This window comes from Myxine glutinosa, chromosome 13, assembly GCF_964187855.1.
Source record: "Myxine glutinosa chromosome 13, kmMyxGlut1.1, whole genome shotgun sequence".
NCBI classification, from domain to species: Eukaryota; Metazoa; Chordata; class Myxini; order Myxiniformes; family Myxinidae; genus Myxine; species Myxine glutinosa.
In genome coordinates, this window is record NC_136273.1 from 103,883,828 (window position 1) to 103,902,914 (window position 19,087).

The window sequence follows — 19,087 nt, forward strand, 5'->3', positions numbered from 1 at the left end:
CATCACTGTCTGGTTTAGTAGCAGCACAGAATCTGCAAGGAAAAAAATTGTGCCGTGTTGTTAGAACGGCATCGGTAATTATTGAAGTGGACCTGCCTTCGATAGTCTATGACAACCAACGCCATCGGTAATTATTGGAGTGCACCTGCCTTCGATAGACAGTCAATATGAAAACCTGTGTGTCAAAAGAGCCAAGGCAATTATTCACGATGCTTTCCATCCCATGCATAATTTTTCATTTAATGCCAACGAGGAAAAGATAGAGCTAGAAGGGCAAAATGGGCGTGTTCAGGTCATTTTATCCCACTGTTGTCCGTTTTATTAATCAGTTATAAACAATTCTGATTTTTTTTTGGTATGCAAAGTCGAGGCTCTCGTCTGAAGCAAGGGTGGAAATCATTCCATTTATGATGACGAAACGTCTGATGCCCGACGTGGAGATCGGTTTCTGAGGTTTGGGACATGGAATGTAGGGACAATGACAGGGAGATCAGGAGAAGTGGTGGAAATATTGGTCAGAAGAAGAGTGGACATATGTTGTGTGCAGGAGACGAGATGGAAGGGAAGTGGTGTGAGAATGGTGTAGGGTATTCAGGGACAGAAATACAAGTTTGTGTGGCAAGAGTGCCAAGGTGTGAATGGTGTTGGTGTCCTGTTTTCTGAGGAGTTTGTAGACAGTGTGGTGAGTGTGACTAGAGTGAGTGAAAGGTTGATAAAATAAATAACCACCTTTAGAGGCCATTTTTCCCTGCAAAGCGGGGGTTGGCCTTTTTCGGGAACCGTGGTTGTTGTTGTTTTTTGGTCCCCTTTTTGAAGCAATGTTTTACGGCCGGATGCCCTTCCTGACGCCAACCCTTTTTGCCGCCTTTAACGACAAACAGGGAATTACCAGTGAACTGGTACTCAATTAGCCGACCTCGGAAGGATGACAGGCTGAGTCAACCCCCCTGGCGTTAATTCAGCGATTGACCGGGATTCGAACCCAGGATCCTAGGATCCTAAGCCAGCACCCTAGCCGCTAGCCCAACACCAGGGTTCAAATTTTTGATTTTGTAATACTCAGCTCCAGGAAGAGGATAATAAGCTTGTTACATACACGTCAGGTGGGTCGATGACAACCGTTGACTACCTGATGGTGCGTAGGCGAGATAGGGGGAACCTCCGGGACACAAAGGTGATCCCGGAGGAGGAGGCTGTTTCACAGCACCACTTGGTTGTCTGCGACATAAGGGTGAAAGGTGCGAGGAGAGCTCAGCGGGTGAGGTACCAACCGAGAATGAAGGTGTGGAGGTTGAAAGAGGTGGCAGTGAGGGAGGCATTAAAAGAGAGGCTGAATATGGTAGAGGATGATGTGGTTGAGCTTGAAAGTGGTTGGATGTCAATGAAAGATAGTGAGTGAAAGGTTGATGATGGTGAAAATGATGATTGGAAAGCTCTTGGTGAACATCATCTCGGGATATGCTCCGCAGGTTGGTCGGAGCGATGAAGAGAAGGACAAGTTCTGGTGTGCTATAGAGAAGCTGATGGGAAACGTGAAAGATGAGAAAGTTGCTGTGGTAGGAGGAGACCTAAATGGACATGTGGGAAGGAGTATGGCCGGTTTTGAGGGAGTTCATGGGAGTTATGGATATGGTGTGAGAAATGGAGAAGGTGAAAGGATTTTGGAGTTTGCTGATTGAGCTGATTTGTAATACTCAGCTCCAGGAAGAGCATAATAAGCTTGTTACATACACGTCAGGTGGGTCGATGACAACCGTTGACTACCTGATGGTGCGTAGGCGAGATAGGGGGAACCTCCGGGACACAAAGGTGATCCCGGGGGAGGAGGCTGTTTCACAGCACCACTTGGTTGTCTGCGACATAAGGGTAAAAGGTGCGAGGAGAGCTCGGCGGGTGAGGTACCAACCGAGAATGAAGGTGTGGAGGTTGAAAGAGGTGGCAGTGAGGGAGGCATTAAAAGAGAGGCTGAATATGGTCGAGGATGATGTGGTTGAGCTTGAAAGTGGTTGGATGTCAATGAAAGATAGTCTGTTGGGAGCTGTTGGTGAGGTATGTGGATGGACAAAAGGACCACCGAGGCACTCGCAAACATGGCGGTGGGATGATGAAATTGGAAAGAAGATTGACGAGAAGAGGAAGAAGTTCAAGGAGTGGCAGAAGGCGAACGGTATGTAGTCCGGCAGCTAAGCGAAATATAGCATAACAATTGTGCATTTTGTGAGGAAAGCACCAAATTTGGTACACTAGTAGACTATCATATTATGAAAAGATCTGGATATTGGGCCATCTCAGATTCAGAGATTTGATTTTTGCAAGATTTGCAGATTTTGCAGATTTGCAAGCTGAGATTGCAACGCCAGGGACGGCCGACTCCTTCCTGCGAGCTGCTCACGTCACCCGCACAAGAAGAGCTCATCAAATCACTGCAGCGGCACTGCACATCCTGCAACACCGTGCATATGAACGCCACTGTATGACATATGCTGATGACGCAGAAGACCTGCCTGAGTTTGAAGACTGGTGTCACCAGAGAGGAGAAGACATTCCCAACTTTCAGTACTGGGCAACTGTGCTGGAACTAGAGATGTTGGTACTGGTCTACGTGCGTTCTCTGCGTCAGGCTTCATTCACGATGTACCTTGATGCCCTGACGGAACTGGTCCCATGGTTCCATGCCTTAGACCACACACACGATGCCAGGTGTGTCCCTGTTCACCTGAGGGACATGGTTGCACTCCCAATGAAGCACTCAGATGCAGCCAGATAATTCAGGGCTGGCAACTTCACTGTGCAGAAGACGAAGAAGGTGTTCTCTTCAATCCCAATCGAATCGAAATCTTGCAAAAATCAAATCTCTGAATCTGAGATGGCCCAATATCCAGATCTTTTCATAATATGATAGTCTACTAGTGTGCCAAATTTGGTGCTTTCCTCACAAAATGCACAATTGTTATGCGAAGTTGCCCCACTAATGGGGGCATAAAAGGCAGAGCATGAAAGTTATAAGGCAGCCAAGAAGACTGCAAAGAAAGAGCAAGCAAAGGCACAGGAGGCATGGAGGAAAATGTTCGGAGAACGCTTGGATTTGGAAGAGGGTCAGAGAGCGGTATTCGGGATTGCAAAGCAGATAGCGAAAGAGAGGTGTGATGTGATGGGTGAGTTGCTTGAAGGATGAAGTGGGACAAATCGTTGTGGACCCAGATGGAATTAAAGGAAGATGGAAGAGATATATGGAAATACTGTTGGATGCAGAGAATGAATGGGATGGCAACATAGAGAGTAACCCAGTTTTAGGACCGGCAGAGAACATAACCGAGAAGGAAGTTGAGGAAGCGATAAAAGCAATGAAGAGTAGAAAAGCGGGAGGGCCGACGGGAGTTGTGAGAGATATGTTGAAGGCAGCGGGAAATTGGGGTGTGAAGAGAATGACAGAGATCTGCAATCTGGTGGTGAAAGAAGGCCGCATTCCAGTGGATTGGGAACTGAGTACCCTCGTCCCTCTATACAAGGGGAAAGGTGACCCTCTGGAGTGTGGCTCGTATCGAGCGATAAAGTTATTGGAGCATGGAATGAAGGTATTGGAAAGGGGGTTGGAGAGGAGGATAAAGAAGAAAGTGAAGATCGACGAAATGCAGTTTGGATTTATGCCAGGAAGAGGAACGACAGATGCGCTTTTTATTGTGAGGCAGTTGCAGGAGAAGTATATGGAGAAGAGGAAGAAGTTGTTTCTTGAGTTTGTTGATCTGGAGAAAGCATTCGATAGGGTTCCACGTGAAGTAGTGACATGGGCATTGAGGAGTTAGGAGTGGAGGAATGGTTGATCAGAGTAGTGATGGCAATGTACAAAAGAGCACGCACAGCTGTAAGGACGGGAACAGTGGTGAGTTTGAGGTGAAGGTGGGAGTGCATCAGGGGTCGGTACCGAGTCCACTACTATTTGTAGCTGTGATGGAGGTGCTGGTCAGAATGTAAAGGAGGGTTTACCGTGGGAGTTGTTGTATGCAGATGATCTGGTGTTGATTGCAGAAAGTATGGATGGACTGAAGGAGAAGATGAACAAGTGGAAGGAATGTATGGAGACAAAAGGTCTGAAGGTGAATATCGGAAAAACTAAGGTGATGGCAAGTGGTAAAGCATGTGGTGAGGTGGAAAGAACTGGGAAGTGGCCATGTGCTGTGTGCAGGAAGGGTGTCGGAGTGAACTCAATTCAATGTACAATGTGCGCTGAGTGGGTTCATCAAAAATGTAGTGGTTTGAGAGGGTCATTAACCAGTGTGGCAGCTACATTCAAATGTAAGATGTGCACAGAGGGAGCTGCAGATGGAGGAAATGTTGAGTTGGATCTTGGAGACGGCGTGAAGCTGGAAGGTGTGAAAACATTTTGTTACCTAGGAGACATGCTGAATGGAGAAGGTGGATCAGACTCGGCAACGGTTGCTCGAGTGAGATGTGCATGGAAGAAGTTTCGGGAACTGAGTGGCATGCTGACGAGGAGGGGAGTGTCGTTGAAGCTGTAAGGAAAGGTGTATGCTGCATGTGTGAGAAGTGTTATGATTTATGGGAGCGAGACATGGGTAATGAACGTAGAGCAGCAACGAAGGCTGGAAAGGGTGGAAATGCGAATGGTTCGGTGGATGTGTGGAGTATCGTTGAGAGAGAGGAAGACAAATGATGAATTGCGAAAGATGATGGGAATAGAGCCTGTGATGGATGCTGTGAAGAGAAACAGGTTGAGATGGTTTGGTCATGTGTTGAGGAAGGATGAAAGTGACTGGTTGAGAAGAGTGATGGAAATGAATGTAGAAGGAAGTAGAAGACGGGGAAGACAGAGAAAGACTTGGCTAAAGATGGTGGAAGAAGAAATGCGGGCAAGGGGGTTAAGAAGGGGAGATGCAGAAAATAGGGCAAAATGGAGAAGATTGTCATGGGAACCGCAAAGCTAACCCCCACTCTTGCAGGGAAAATGGCCTTAAAATGCCTGTTGTTGTTGTTTGTATGCAAAGTCGATGCTCGTGTAAGCGCGAACACATCAAACACAAAAGCATAAACAGAACATTCACACCCTCTCTCAATTCTCTTCACCCTCTCTTTTGCTCAAGGTCATCTACCATCTGCTTGGAAATCAGCAAACATTACCACTTTACACAAAAAGGTGCAAAACCAGATCCTTGCAACAACAGACCAATCAGCCTGCTCCCAATAATCAGCAAGGTCATGGAATCAATCATCGCTTCTGACATCAAATCCTTCCTCTTCTCCAATGGCATGATCTCTGATCATCAATTTGGATTCAAACCAGGTCACTCTACTCTGGACATGCTGCTTCTGCTGTCTCAGCAATGGATGGAGGTCCTCAACGCCAAACAGGAAATCCGAGCCGTCTCCCTTGACACATCACGTGCCTTCGATACAGTCTGGCACACCGCTCTGCTCTCCAAACTCTCCTCTGATGGTATCCATGGAAATCTCCACGCATGGCTTGCGGACTTCCTCTCTGGTCACAATCAACGTGTCAAAATGTGGCCCTGAATGGTTTTCTCTAATCTCCCCTTCTTCTTCAGGCTTGAGTTCCCCAAGGCAGTGTTCTGGGCCCTGTGCTTTTTCTGGTCTCCATCAATGATCTCTCCGACTCTCTGGAAAATCCTCTCTATCTCTTTGCTGATGACTCCACTCTCTGCCGCTCCATATCCCAACCCTCAGATCAGCAGGCCACAGCCTCTTCACTCTCTGCAGACTTGGACAATATCACAAACTGGTCAAACAAGTGAAACATGTCTTTCAATCCTGACAAATCTCACACTCACTTTGTCTTTCCGAAAAGACCGTCTGGACAACCTTCCCATCCACTTCATCAACAATCCTCTTGAAGAAGTTCTGTCACTCAAGCTTTTGGGTTCCACTATCTTTTTTTTTTTTTTTTTTTTTTTTTGTATACAATATCGAGGCTCGTGAAAGAGCGAACATTAATCACACAGAAAGACAAACCGACACATAAAACATATAACATAGGGAGCGGTAGACAAGATGGGGAGAGAGGGGGAAGGACACAAACACAACATTTGAGAGCAGGGACCGAGAGACATGGAGACATCGAGAGATCTGAGAGAGGGCGAGGGCTTTGGGGGGGGGGGGGGCGTGGGAAGGGGGCAGTGGGAGAGGTATAAAACATATGGACACTGCCAGGACTTCCAGGAAAGAAGTTGGAATTTCAAACAAGGTGGATCTGGGGTGAATTAGCGGGGGTAGAAAAGATCAAGGTTTTGGATGGGGGAAGATAAGAGATGGTGGTGAACAGCTGTTTTAAAGACCTGGAGGGAGGAGTGGGATTGAAGGGAGTGAGGGAGTTTGTTCCAGAGGCGGGAGAAAAGAGGAATGAAAGAGTGAAGGTGAGCGGAGAGCCGAGATTTCGGCAGTTTAACCATCAGAGGGTTGCTGGCAGATCTTGTGCGACCTGTAGGAATATTTGGGGGACAGAGCACAGAGAGAGCTGGGGGTGCAAGGCCGGAGAGGAGTCGGTAGAAGACAGAAAGACCACCTACCTGCCTGCGGTGAGTGAGTGAAAGGCCCTCAGAGATAGCTTCATCGCGGGAGATTCCAATAATTCTGAAAGCTTTGGTTTCAACAGCGTGAAGCCGAGCTAGGTGTGAGGCAGGAGCACCGGCCCATAGGGGAGAACAGTATTCCATTGAGCTGCGGATGAAAGCCTTGTATGTGGTGAGGAGCTCAGGTGTGCCGAGGAAGGACTTCGCACGACGGAGGATGCCCAGTCGGCGACTGGCTTTGGAGGCCAGCTTGGAAATGTGGTTTTCCCAAGAAAGATCATGGCAGATAGTGAGACCCAAAATCTTGAGCGACAGAACTTCTTGGAGAGGATTGTTGAGAAAGTAGATGGGAGGGTTGTCCAGTCGATCTTTTCGGAGAGACATAGTAAGAGTGTGAGATTTGTCAGGATTGAAAGACATGTTCCACTTGTTTGACCAGTCTGTGATTTTGTCCAGGTCTTCAGAGAGTGAGGAGGCAGCAGACTGCCGATCTGAGGGAAGAGGAATGGAGCGGCAGAGAGTGGAGTCATCAGCAAAGAGATAGAGAGGATTTTCGAGAGAGTCAGAGAGATCATTGATGAAGACCAGAAAAAGCACGGGGCCCAGAACACTGCCTTGGGGAACTCCAGCCTGAACAGGAAGAGGAGATGAGAGAAACCCATTCAGGGCCACACGTTGACGACGACTAGAGAGGAAGTCCGCCAGCCATGCGTGGAGATTTCCATGGATACCAAAGGAGGAGAGTTTGGTGAGCAGAGCGGGGTGCCAGACCGTGTCGAAGGCACGTGATATGTCGAGGGAGACAGCTCTAATTTCCTGTTTGGCATTGAGGACCTCCATCCATTGTTGAGACAGCAGAAGCAGCATGTCCAGAGTAGAGTGACCTGGTCTGAAACCAAATTGATGATCAGAGATCAAGCCATTGGAGAAGAGGAAAGATTTCATATCAGAAGCAATGATGGATTCCATGACTTTGCTGATAATTGGGAGAAGGCTGATTGGTCTGTAGTTGCTAGGATCTGTTTTTGCACCTTTTTTGTGCAAAGCGGTGATGTTGGCTGATTTCCAAGCAGATGGCAGTTGACCTTGAGCAAAAGAGAGGGTGAAGAGAACAGAGAGAGGGTGAGATAGAGCAGCAGAGCAGGATTTTAGGACCCGTGGGCTGATGCCGTCGGGTCCAGTTGCAGAATCAGAGTCGAGGGTTGACAGAAACTTTTCCACCTTGTCAGGAGGAAAGGACACGGAGTCCAGGAGCAGCAGGGTACGACTGGGTATGGTGGGTACAGAGAGGGATGGGTTTGGGACACAAGATTTAGAGGCAAACACAGAGTTGAGGCATTCAGCTTTTTCACGTGCGGAGTCAGCTGTGTAGCCGTTTGAGGTAAGGGAGGGGATGGAGGGGGAACAAACACCAGAAACGGATTTGACCAGACGCCACCAGGATTTGGAAGAGGGAGACAGATAAGAGAGTTCGGTCTTGAGAACGGAGAGATATTGTTTCCTGGCTCTCCTGAGGGTGGACACACACTTGTTTCGGGCTTTGTGAAAGGAAATGAGATTTCCTTCCGTTGGATTTGCTTTCCAGGAGACGAAGGCAAGTTGTTTCTGGGCAACAGCCTCACCACAAGATTCCGTGTACCATGGACGGGAGGAAGGGTATGACAACTGAAGACGAGATGGGATAAATCTGTGCATGAGAGAGAGCAATTTACTTTGGAAGAATTCCCAGGATGAGTTGATGTCAGAGGTGGTAGAGATGGGAGACCAGTCCAGATGATTGATGGCTGCTTGAAGACCGTGCCAGTTGGCCTGAGTGAAATGCCAGACTCGTCGACGCTGAGCAGGCTCCCTGAGGATGGTCAGAGAGATGTCCACTTTAACAAGGACATGATCAGATGATCCGATCGGAGCAGAAGAAGAGCAGCAGACATTTTCAGGGAAGTTAGTCATAACCAAGTCCAGAAGAGAAGATGTTCCGTTGACTGAGATCCGGGTCGGGAAATTGACAGATTGTGTCAGTCCCAGTGAGTCGCAGAAGTCCTTTGCTGAGGAGCCATGGCTGGTGAGAGAGGTACCCACACCCAGCCAACTGGCATGATGACAGTTGAAATCACCACATATGAGGAAGAGAGAGTTGGGATGAGTAGATAGAAGTTGGTCCATATCATCAGACAGCGAGATGTAGATGGAGTCATCACTGTTTGGTGGACGGTACAACACACATATGAACAAGAGGTGGGAGCGAAGGGGAAGCCGTAGCCAGAGGTATTCCTGGGGGTGAGGTGGAGAGAGTGCAGTGCAGGGCGAGTGAGGAAGAGAGTTTTTGATAAAGATAGCAACCCCGCCTCCAGGACGAGGCTCAGGTCTATCATACCGGAGGAGGGAGTAGCCCGGGAGAGATACTATGGAATCAGAGACGTCATAAAGGAGGAAAGTTTCTGTTAAGCAGATCACGTCTGGTTTGACAGAAGCAACCTGTATGGAGAGATCAGTTAAGTTTGAACGAAGGCCCCGGATGTTTGAGGTCCATACCGTTAATGAAGAGGAAGGGGGAGCATCAGATACAGAACAGGGGGGAGGAGGGGTAGGGTAAGATGTGGAAGAGGTGGAAGAGGTAGGGAGAGCTGTTGAAGGTGTGTCAGAGATTTCAGAATAGCTCGGAGAAAGGGAAGGATGGGGCGGACAAAAGGTTTGATGGTGATTGGGTGAGCCACAATGAGGTGTTATTTGAGGAGGGGGAAGAGCGAGGCAGAAGGTTGGGGGAGATGGAGGTGAGAGTTTGAAGGGGGAAGAAGCGGGGAGGACGCTTTGAGGAGGGGGAGTGAGCGGGGGGAAATTGAGAAGCAATGAGGGTGGGGAGATTTGAAGGGGAGGGGTGAGGGGGGAGTTTGGGAGGGAAGGGACAAGGGGAGGGATTTGAAAGGGATGGGATATGGGGGAGATTTGGAGGGGAGGGGTGAGGCAGGAGTCTAGGAGGGGAGGGGCGAGGGGGCGTCTTGGCGGGGAGGGGTGAGGGAGTAGTTTAGGAGGGAGGGGGCAAGGGGGGAGATTTGAAAGGGATGGGTGATGGGGAAGATTTGGAGGGGAGGGGTGATGGGGAAGATTTGGAGGGGAGGGGTTATGGGGAAGATTTGGAGGGGAGGGGTGAGATTGGATTTTTGAAAGTGTACGATTTATGGGAAACGAACATTTATTGCAAAATGAGTTTCTTGTGACCTTCGAGTTAGAAATACGTTTAAGGACGCTGGATGGAGGATGGAGTGCAGGAGAGTTTAGGGAATGTAGAACAAAGGCACTATAGGAGATGGATATTTTTTTTGGGATGAATTGATTTGGTGAGCAAGTCGAAAGCAGCCTTTTAAAGAAGAAGAAGAAAAAGGTGTTATAAAATATGACGGAATACATAACTTGAGGGGAAAGTGTAAACATTGAAGGTTAATGAGTGAAAACTATCTGGGGAAATGGGGGAGAAACACGTGGTCGAAGAACGAACGAACGAATAAGAATGAATAAACGAATGAGAACAGAGAAGGAAATGTTTTTTTTTTTTTTTTTTTGAGTTGAGATTTACACAAGGAAGTAGGCTATGGGTGAAAAGACTGGGAATACAGAGAACGAAAGTTATTGGATCACAAACGACGGACCACTGAGAGAAAAACAAAGCCTCAAGGTTGTACAGTGCACACTGTACAAGGCCTTGCTCGCGACACGGCAAACAGACGATCAATTTATGAAAGATAAACACCGAGAAACAACCAAAGTTGCACACAATAACTTCACACACCGAAAGATAAATACAGTTTCGACAAAATACAATTGTGAACAGACTTAACTTCGAAAAACGTGGAGACCGTGTGGAGCTTCGAAAATCCCTGCCGCCGTCTCCAAGATGACGGCGGCAGGGATTCCCCAAGTGTGCAGATGATCTTCCATGAGAAAACCACATTTCCAAGCTGGTCTCCAGAGCCAATCGCCGACTGGGCATCCTACGTTGTGCGAAATCCTTTCTGGGCACTTCTGAGCTCCTCACCACATACAAAGCTTTCATCTGCAGCTCAATGGAATACTGCTCTCCCCTCTGGGCCGGTACTCCTGCTTCACACCTAGCTCGGCTTCAAGCAGTTGAAACCAAAGCATTCAGAATCATTGGAATCTCCCGCGAAGAAGCTGATTGTAAGGGCCTTTCTCTCTCTCTCTCTCACCGTAGGCAGATAGGTAGGTAGGTGGTCTTTGTCTTCTACCCACTCCTCTCCGGCCTTGCTCAACCTGTTCTGTCTGTGCTCTGTCCCCCAAATATTCCTGCAGGACAGACAAGATCTGTCAGCAACACTGTTCTGGTGAAACCGCCAAAATAAAGACTCTCTGCTCACCTTCACTCCTTCATTCCTCTTTTCTCTCACCTCTCGAACAAACTCCCTCACTCTCCTCAATCCCTCTCTTCACTCCAAGTCTTTAAAACAGCTGTTCACCACCATCTCTTATCTTCCCCCATCCAAAACCTTGATATTTCTACCCCCGTTAAAATACCCCAAATCCATCTCTTTGAATCCCCAGCTTTTTTCCTGGGGTTCCTAGTAGTGTTCATTTGCTTTATACTGTGTACCCCTCCCTCCTCCCCCAGCCCACCCTCTTCCACAGATCTACTGGCGTCCCTGTTCTCTTCTGTTGTTGTGCTTGTGTGCTTCCCTCTCTCCCCCTCGTCTCCTGCTCCCTTCATTGCATGTTTTGTATCTCTGTGCATGTTTTCATGTTCAATGTGTTAGCTCTTACACAAGCTTCGATTCTGTATACAAAAAAAAACCAAAAAAAAACACATGAAACATAATAATAAAGGGAGCGAGAGACATGAGGGGGTAGAAAGAGGAAAGCACAACAACGGAGAACAGGGACATTGGGACATTGGTGTTGCATTCATGCTCAACCTGCACCTCTTCCCAACCCTGGGCCACTGATTCTCACTTTAGCTCATTCACCATTCCCCTTCCCAACTGAAACTCTCCTCACACACCCTCCCCCTTCTTTCTCCCCTTTACAATGCTCTCTACCCAACATCCCCTACTCCTCCCCAACTTTAAAATGGTTCCTCACCCTGGTGAAGCGGGCCTTCTGGAACTCAGGCAGGAGCTTGTTTCCATTTCCCACAGCCATCACTGATCAAGGAAGAAACAGTGGAAAAAAAATTAACAATGACAAAATACTCGTATGTATGTGTGTGTGTGTGTGTGTGTGTATTATATATATTATTTTTATAAAAATAGAATGGTGGTTTTATTATGAAGCACTAAATAAAAAGTCCAAAGATGAAAAGATATTTGATTTACAAATAATGACAAATAAAACAAATATAAATAAATACGAAAACTCTGCTATAAAAAAGTTTAACACAGCTAACATGAATATATCACTGAAAAATCATGAAGATTTACAGAAAGAGCACATTAAAATTAGCACATCAACAACTAGAACGGCACTCGGTAGAGCGCATACCTCTGCCAGGCTGAACAGTTTACGTTTTGTATCCACTGATGGGCTGGATCTGGATTTGGACCTGAACAAAAATCGAATCCACTTGTTCTATTCACCAAACCAACTCATACACAAAGTTTTGTCATAAGTCGTCCACCACAAGTTTTTGAAATATCGTACTAAACTTACCCATAAAGGAATTTAAGGTGGGAGACTTACCCATAAATTCACACGCATTCAAATCGAAATCTAAAAGGTAGTACAATTTTCTCGGAATTAATATTAAGTAAAATCGACGCATAAATCATGGCATGAATTGCCAACATCAATTCAATGGTCAGAAAATAATGGAGAAAGAAAAGCAGGAGGGGCTGGGCGATACGAGGGAGTGAGCCAGAGGATTGAGGCAAGGCAGGGAGGGCTGGGCGATACAAGGGAGTGAGGCAGAGGATTGAGGCAAGGCAGGAAGGGCTGGGCAATACGAGGGAGTGAGCTAGAGGATTGAGGCAAGGCAGGAAGGGCTGGGCGATACGAGGGAGTGAGACAGAGGATTGAGGCAAGGCAGGAAGGGCTGGGCGATACGAGGGAGTGAGGCAGAGGATTGAGGCAAGGCAGGGAGGGCTGGGCGATACAAGGGAGTGAGGCAGAGGATTGAGGCAAGGCAGGAAGGGCTGGGCAATACGAGGGAGTGAGCTAGAGGATTGAGGCAAGGCAGGAAGGGCTGGGCGATACGAGGGAGTGAGACAGAGGATTGAGGCAAGGCAGGAAGGGCTGGGCGATACGAGGGAGTGAGGCAGAGGATTGAGGCAAGGCAGGAAGGGCTGGGCGATACGAGGGAGTGAGCTAGAGGATTGAGGCAAGGCAGGAAGGGCTGGGCGATACGAGGGAGTGAGCTAGAGGATTGAGGCAAGGCAGGAAGGGCTGGGCGATACGAGGGAGTGAGGCAGAGGATTGAGGCAAGGCAGGAAGGGCTGGGCGATACGAGGGAGTGAGCTAGAGGATTGAGGCAAGGCAGGAAGGGCTGGGCGATACGAGGGAGTGAGACAGAGGATTGAGGCAAGGCAGGAAGGGCTGGGCGATACGAGGGAGTGAGGCAGAGGATTGAGGCAAGGCAGGAAGGGCTGGGCGATACGAGGGAGTGAGACAGAGGATTGAGGCAAGGCAGGAAGGGCTGGGCGATACGAGGGAGTGAGGCAGAGGATTGAGGCAAGGCAGGAAGGGCTGGGCGATACGAGGGAGTGAGACAGAGGATTGAGGCAAGGCAGGAAGGGCTGGGCGATACGAGGGAGTGAGCTAGAGGATTGAGGCAAGGCAGGAAGGGCTGGGCGATACGAGGGAGTGAGACAGAGGATTGAGGCAAGGCAGGAAGGGCTGGGCGATACGAGGGAGTGAGGCAGAGGATTGAGGCAAGGCAGGAAGGGCTGGGCGATACGAGGGAGTGAGACAGAGGATTGAGGCAAGGCAGGAAGGGCTGGGCGATACGAGGGAGTGAGGCAGAGGATTGAGGCAAGGCAGGAAGGGCTGGGCGATACGAGGGAGTGAGCCAGAGGATTGAGGCAAGGCAGGAAGGGCTGGGCGATACGAGGGAGTGAGCTAGAGGATTGAGGCAAGGCAGGAAGGGCTGGGCGATACGAGGGAGTGAGACAGAGGATTGAGGCAAGGCAGGAAGGGCTGGGCGATACGAGGGAGTGAGGCAGAGGATTGAGGCAAGGCAGGAAGGGCTGGGCGATACGAGGGAGTGAGACAGAGGATTGAGGCAAGGCAGGAAGGGCTGGGCGATACGAGGGAGTGAGGCAGAGGATTGAGGCAAGGCAGGAAGGGCTGGGCGATACGAGGGAGTGAGGCAGAGGATTGAGGCAAGGCAGGAAGGGCTGGGCGATACGAGGGAGTGAGGCAGAGGATTGAGGCAAGGCAGGAAGGGCTGGGCGATACGAGGGAGTGAGGCAGAGGATTGAGGCAAGGCAGGAAGGGCTGGGCGATACAAGGGAGTGAGGCAGAGGATTGAGGCAAGGCAGGAAGGGCTGGGCGATACGAGGGAGTGAGACAGAGGATTGAGGCAAGGCAGGAAGGGCTGGGCGATACGAGGGAGTGAGCCAGAGGATTGAGGCAAGGCAGGGAGGGCTGGGCGATACAAGGGAGTGAGGCAGAGGATTGAGGCAAGGCAGGAAGGGCTGGGCGATACGAGGGAGTGAGCTAGAGGATTGAGGCAAGGCAGGAAGGGCTGGGCGATACGAGGGAGTGAGACAGAGGATTGAGGCAAGGCAGGAAGGGCTGGGCGATACGAGGGAGTGAGGCAGAGGATTGAGGCAAGGCAGGAAGGGCTGGGCGATACGAGGGAGTGAGCCAGAGGATTGAGGCAAGGCAGGAAGGGCTGGGCGATACGAGGGAGTGAGACAGAGGATTGAGGCAAGGCAGGAAGGGCTGGGCGATACGAGGGAGTGAGGCAGAGGATTGAGGCAAGGCAGGAAGGGCTGGGCGATACGAGGGAGTGAGACAGAGGATTGAGGCAAGGCAGGAAGGGCTGGGCGATACGAGGGAGTGAGCCAGAGGATTGAGGCAAGGCAGGGAGGGCTGGGCGATACAAGGGAGTGAGGCAGAGGATTGAGGCAAGGCAGGAAGGGCTGGGCGATACGAGGGAGTGAGCTAGAGGATTGAGGCAAGGCAGGAAGGGCTGGGCGATACAAGGGAGTGAGACAGAGGATTGAGGCAAGGCAGGAAGGGCTGGGCGATACGAGGGAGTGAGGCAGAGGATTGAGGCAAGGCAGGAAGGGCTGGGCGATACGAGGGAGTGAGGCAGAGGATTGAGGCAAGGCAGGAAGGGCTGGGCGATACGAGGGAGTGAGACAGAGGATTGAGGCAAGGCAGGAAGGGCTGGGCGATACAAGGGAGTGAGGCAGAGGATTGAGGCAAGGCAGGGAGGGCTGGGCGATACGAGGGAGTGAGACAGAGGATTGAGGCAAGGCAGGAAGGGCTGGGCGATACGAGGGAGTGAGACAGAGGATTGAGGCAAGGCAGGGAGGGCTGGGCGATACAAGGGAGTGAGGCAGAGGATTGAGGCAAGGCAGGAAGGGCTGGGCGATACGAGGGAGTGAGACAGAGGATTGAGGCAAGGCAGGGAGGGCTGGGCGATACGAGGGAGTGAGACAGAGCATTGAGGCAAGGCAGGGAGGGATGGGCGATACAAGGGAGTGAGACAGAGGATTGAGGCAAGGCAGGAAGGGCTGGGCGATACGAGGGAGTGAGACAGAGGATTGAGGCAAGGCAGGGAGGGCTGGGCGATACGAGGGAGTGAGCCAGAGGATTGAGGCAAGGCAGGAGGGGCTGGGCGATACGAGGGAGTGAGCCAGAGGATTGAGGCAAGGCAGGGAGGGCTGGGCGATACGAGGGAGTGAGACAGAGGATTGAGGCAAGGCAGGGAGGGATGGGCGATACGAGGGAGTGAGCCAGAGGATTGAGGCAAGGCAGGAGGGGCTGGGCGATACGAGGGAGTGAGCCAGAGGATTGAGGCAAGGCAGGAAGGGCTGGGCGATACGAGGGAGTGAGACAGAGGATTGAGGCAAGGCAGGGAGGGATGGGCGATACGAGGGAGTGAGGCAGAGGATTGAGGCAAGGCAGGAAGGGCTGGGCGATACGAGGGAGTGAGGCAGAGGATTGAGGCAAGGCAGGAAGGGCTGGGCGATACGAGGGAGTGAGGCAGAGGATTGAGGCAAGGCAGGGAGGGCTGGGCGATACGAGGGAGTGAGGCAGAGGATTGAGGCAAGGCAGGGAGGGCTGGGCGATACGAGGGAGTGAGGCAGAGGATTGAGGCAAGGCAGGAAGGGCTGGGCGATACGAGGGAGTGAGGCAGAGGATTGAGGCAAGGCAGGGAGGGCTGGGCGATACGAGGGAGTGAGGCAGAGGATTGAGGCAAGGCAGGGAGGGCTGGGCGATACGAGGGAGTGAGGCAGAGGATTGAGGCAAGGCAGGAAGGGCTGGGCGATACGAGGGAGTGAGACAGAGGATTGAGGCAAGGCAGGGAGGGCTGGGCGATACAAGGGAGTGAGGCAGAGGATTGAGGCAAGGCAGGAAGGGCTGGGCGATACGAGGGAGTGAGACAGAGGATTGAGGCAAGGCAGGGAGGGCTGGGCGATACGAGGGAGTGAGACAGAGCATTGAGGCAAGGCAGGGAGGGATGGGCGATACAAGGGAGTGAGACAGAGGATTGAGGCAAGGCAGGAAGGGCTGGGCGATACGAGGGAGTGAGACAGAGGATTGAGGCAAGGCAGGGAGGGCTGGGCGATACGAGGGAGTGAGCCAGAGGATTGAGGCAAGGCAGGAGGGGCTGGGCGATACGAGGGAGTGAGCCAGAGGATTGAGGCAAGGCAGGGAGGGCTGGGCGATACGAGGGAGTGAGACAGAGGATTGAGGCAAGGCAGGGAGGGATGGGCGATACGAGGGAGTGAGCCAGAGGATTGAGGCAAGGCAGGAGGGGCTGGGCGATACGAGGGAGTGAGCCAGAGGATTGAGGCAAGGCAGGAAGGGCTGGGCGATACGAGGGAGTGAGACAGAGGATTGAGGCAAGGCAGGGAGGGATGGGCGATACGAGGGAGTGAGGCAGAGGATTGAGGCAAGGCAGGAAGGGCTGGGCGATACGAGGGAGTGAGGCAGAGGATTGAGGCAAGGCAGGAAGGGCTGGGCGATACGAGGGAGTGAGGCAGAGGATTGAGGCAAGGCAGGGAGGGCTGGGCGATACGAGGGAGTGAGGCAGAGGATTGAGGCAAGGCAGGGAGGGCTGGGCGATACGAGGGAGTGAGGCAGAGGATTGAGGCAAGGCAGGAAGGGCTGGGCGATACGAGGGAGTGAGACAGAGGATTGAGGCAAGGCAGGAAGGGCTGGGCGATACGAGGGAGTGAGACAGAGGATTGAGGCAAGGCAGGGAGGGCTGGGCGATACGAGGGAGTGAGCCAGAGGATTGAGGCAAGGCAGGAAGGGCTGGGCGATACGAGGGAGTGAGACAGAGGATTGAGGCAAGGCAGGGAGGGATGGGCGATACGAGGGAGTGAGCCAGAGGATTGAGGCAAGGCAGGGAGGGCTGGGCGATACGAGGGAGTGAGACAGAGCATTGAGGCAAGGCAGGGAGGGATGGGCGATACAAGGGAGTGAGGCAGAGGATTGAGGCAAGGCAGGAAGGGCTGGGCGATACGAGGGAGTGAGACAGAGGATTGAGGCAAGGCAGGGAGGGCTGGGCGATACAAGGGAGTGAGGCAGAGGATTGAGGCAAGGCAGGAAGGGCTGGGCGATACGAGGGAGTGAGACAGAGGATTGAGGCAAGGCAGGAAGGGCTGGGCGATACGAGGGAGTGAGACAGAGGATTGAGGCAAGGCAGGGAGGGCTGGGCGATACGAGGGAGTGAGCCAGAGGATTGAGGCAAGGCAGGAAGGGCTGGGCGATACGAGGGAGTGAGACAGAGGATTGAGGCAAGGCAGGGAGGGATGGGCGATACGAGGGAGTGAGCCAGAGGATTGAGGCAAGGCAGGGAGGGCTGGGCGATACGAGGGAGTGAGCCAGAGGATTGAGGCAAGGCAGGGAGGGCTGGGCGATACGAGGGAGTGAGACAGAGGATTGAGGCAAGGCAGGGAGGGATGGGCGATACGAGGGAGTGAGCCAGAGCATTGAGTCAAGGCAGTAGGAGCTGGGTGATACGAGGGAGTGAGACAGAGCATTGAGGCAAGGATGAAAAAAACTGGGATTTTACTCAGTTTGCTCTGGAATTTGTTTCTGGCACCACAGTCTGACCTATCAGTAGTGTGTATCAGCGTCACATACATATTGGATATGCTCGTTCACAACTGGTACATCGGGGTTGTGCAGGCGAAGGTTGAGCAGATAGTTGCAATGACGATCTGAAACTGGCATTTGAATACGCCATGTTGAAACTCTGGAAGAGTGAGCATGGAGGTAATTTTTTGCATAATGCTCATTATGCGAAAGCACATTTATTTTTTGAATAATGCTCATTCATGGACAAAGAAATGCTTCTACATGAGCAGCGAGGTGAAACTGAAGTGCCTCACAGAGCATTGAGGCAAGACGTACTTGAGGCAAGTACTACTATTCCTTAGCCAGACGTACTTGTTCATTCGTGGATGAACCCGAGACATCGAACTTTGCTTTAGCAGTGGTGATGGCTGGTGAGGAGGTAGAACGAGGAGAAAGGAGATGTCCAATCCCTGCAAGCTCTCCTGGTCCTCTGGCAGTATATCCACATCCCCACCATCCACCATGGTGGTGACTCAACGATGGAAAGTGTAAATTTTGTAAAGTGAAAGTTGTTTTTTCCCCCAAGATTGCTGGAGACCAAGAGGTTTTACAATTCCAACGTTATTTCACAATTACCAAAGTCCGTCGAGTTGAGCAAAATAATCAGATGTCTGAATAACAAATATTAAATGTCAAAACCAAAACTACGACTCAAATGATTGGCAAATTTTGTTTGCCCATGCCAAATAGAAAAGTTCTTCTTTCATGTGCAGCACTTGACAGTGGGTTGCATCAGTTGCTGGGGGGGGGGGGGGGGGGAGCACAGCTGAAGCAATATCCTCTGCAGGTTGGAGCAGGAGGTTAGAATTTGGCCATGGTGCGCCCGAGATATCTCACCTACTCTTCACGAAGAACCGTGGGATCTCTGACTTCCACCAACTAATGATGTCAGATGAGACACCCAGATTAACATCCATCCGAGGGACGGCACACATATCGATGAATCAGCCTGCATGCGAAACACTGGATGGCAGTTTATAGTTGGGTCAGGATACAAACGCAGACTGGACAGCTCAGAGATGAGTGTGTAGACATCTGAACTATCCTGCCAGCCCCAAATGAAGGACAATCAATACAAAATAGACCAATAATCACAAACGATCTCAGGCCATCTCCCATGCATACCCCCGATCTTTCATAAACTCATTAACCCTCCACAAGCCAACCTCTTTCTGGGTTCCCACCTGGTTCTCTCACACTCCCCTTCGTTTTTAGCTCCCCCCAAAATAGGTATTTTTTTGTTTGTTTGTTAAGGTCTGATGATTACATGAGTATGATTC

The 19,087-nt window shown here is 51.0% G+C and overlaps 1 protein-coding gene across 1 annotated transcript in view; it reads right to left on the reverse strand.

Annotated features, from left to right (window-relative positions):
* Window positions 1-19,087, reverse strand: part of TRUB2 (TruB pseudouridine synthase family member 2) — a 46,629-nt gene that overhangs the window by 20,418 nt on the left and 7,124 nt on the right. Inside the window, exon 5 of the mRNA XM_068134885.2 lies at window positions 11,631-11,692. Coding sequence (XP_067990986.2) covers window positions 11,631-11,692 — 62 coding nt within the window. The remainder of the gene's footprint in view (window positions 1-11,630; window positions 11,693-19,087) is intronic.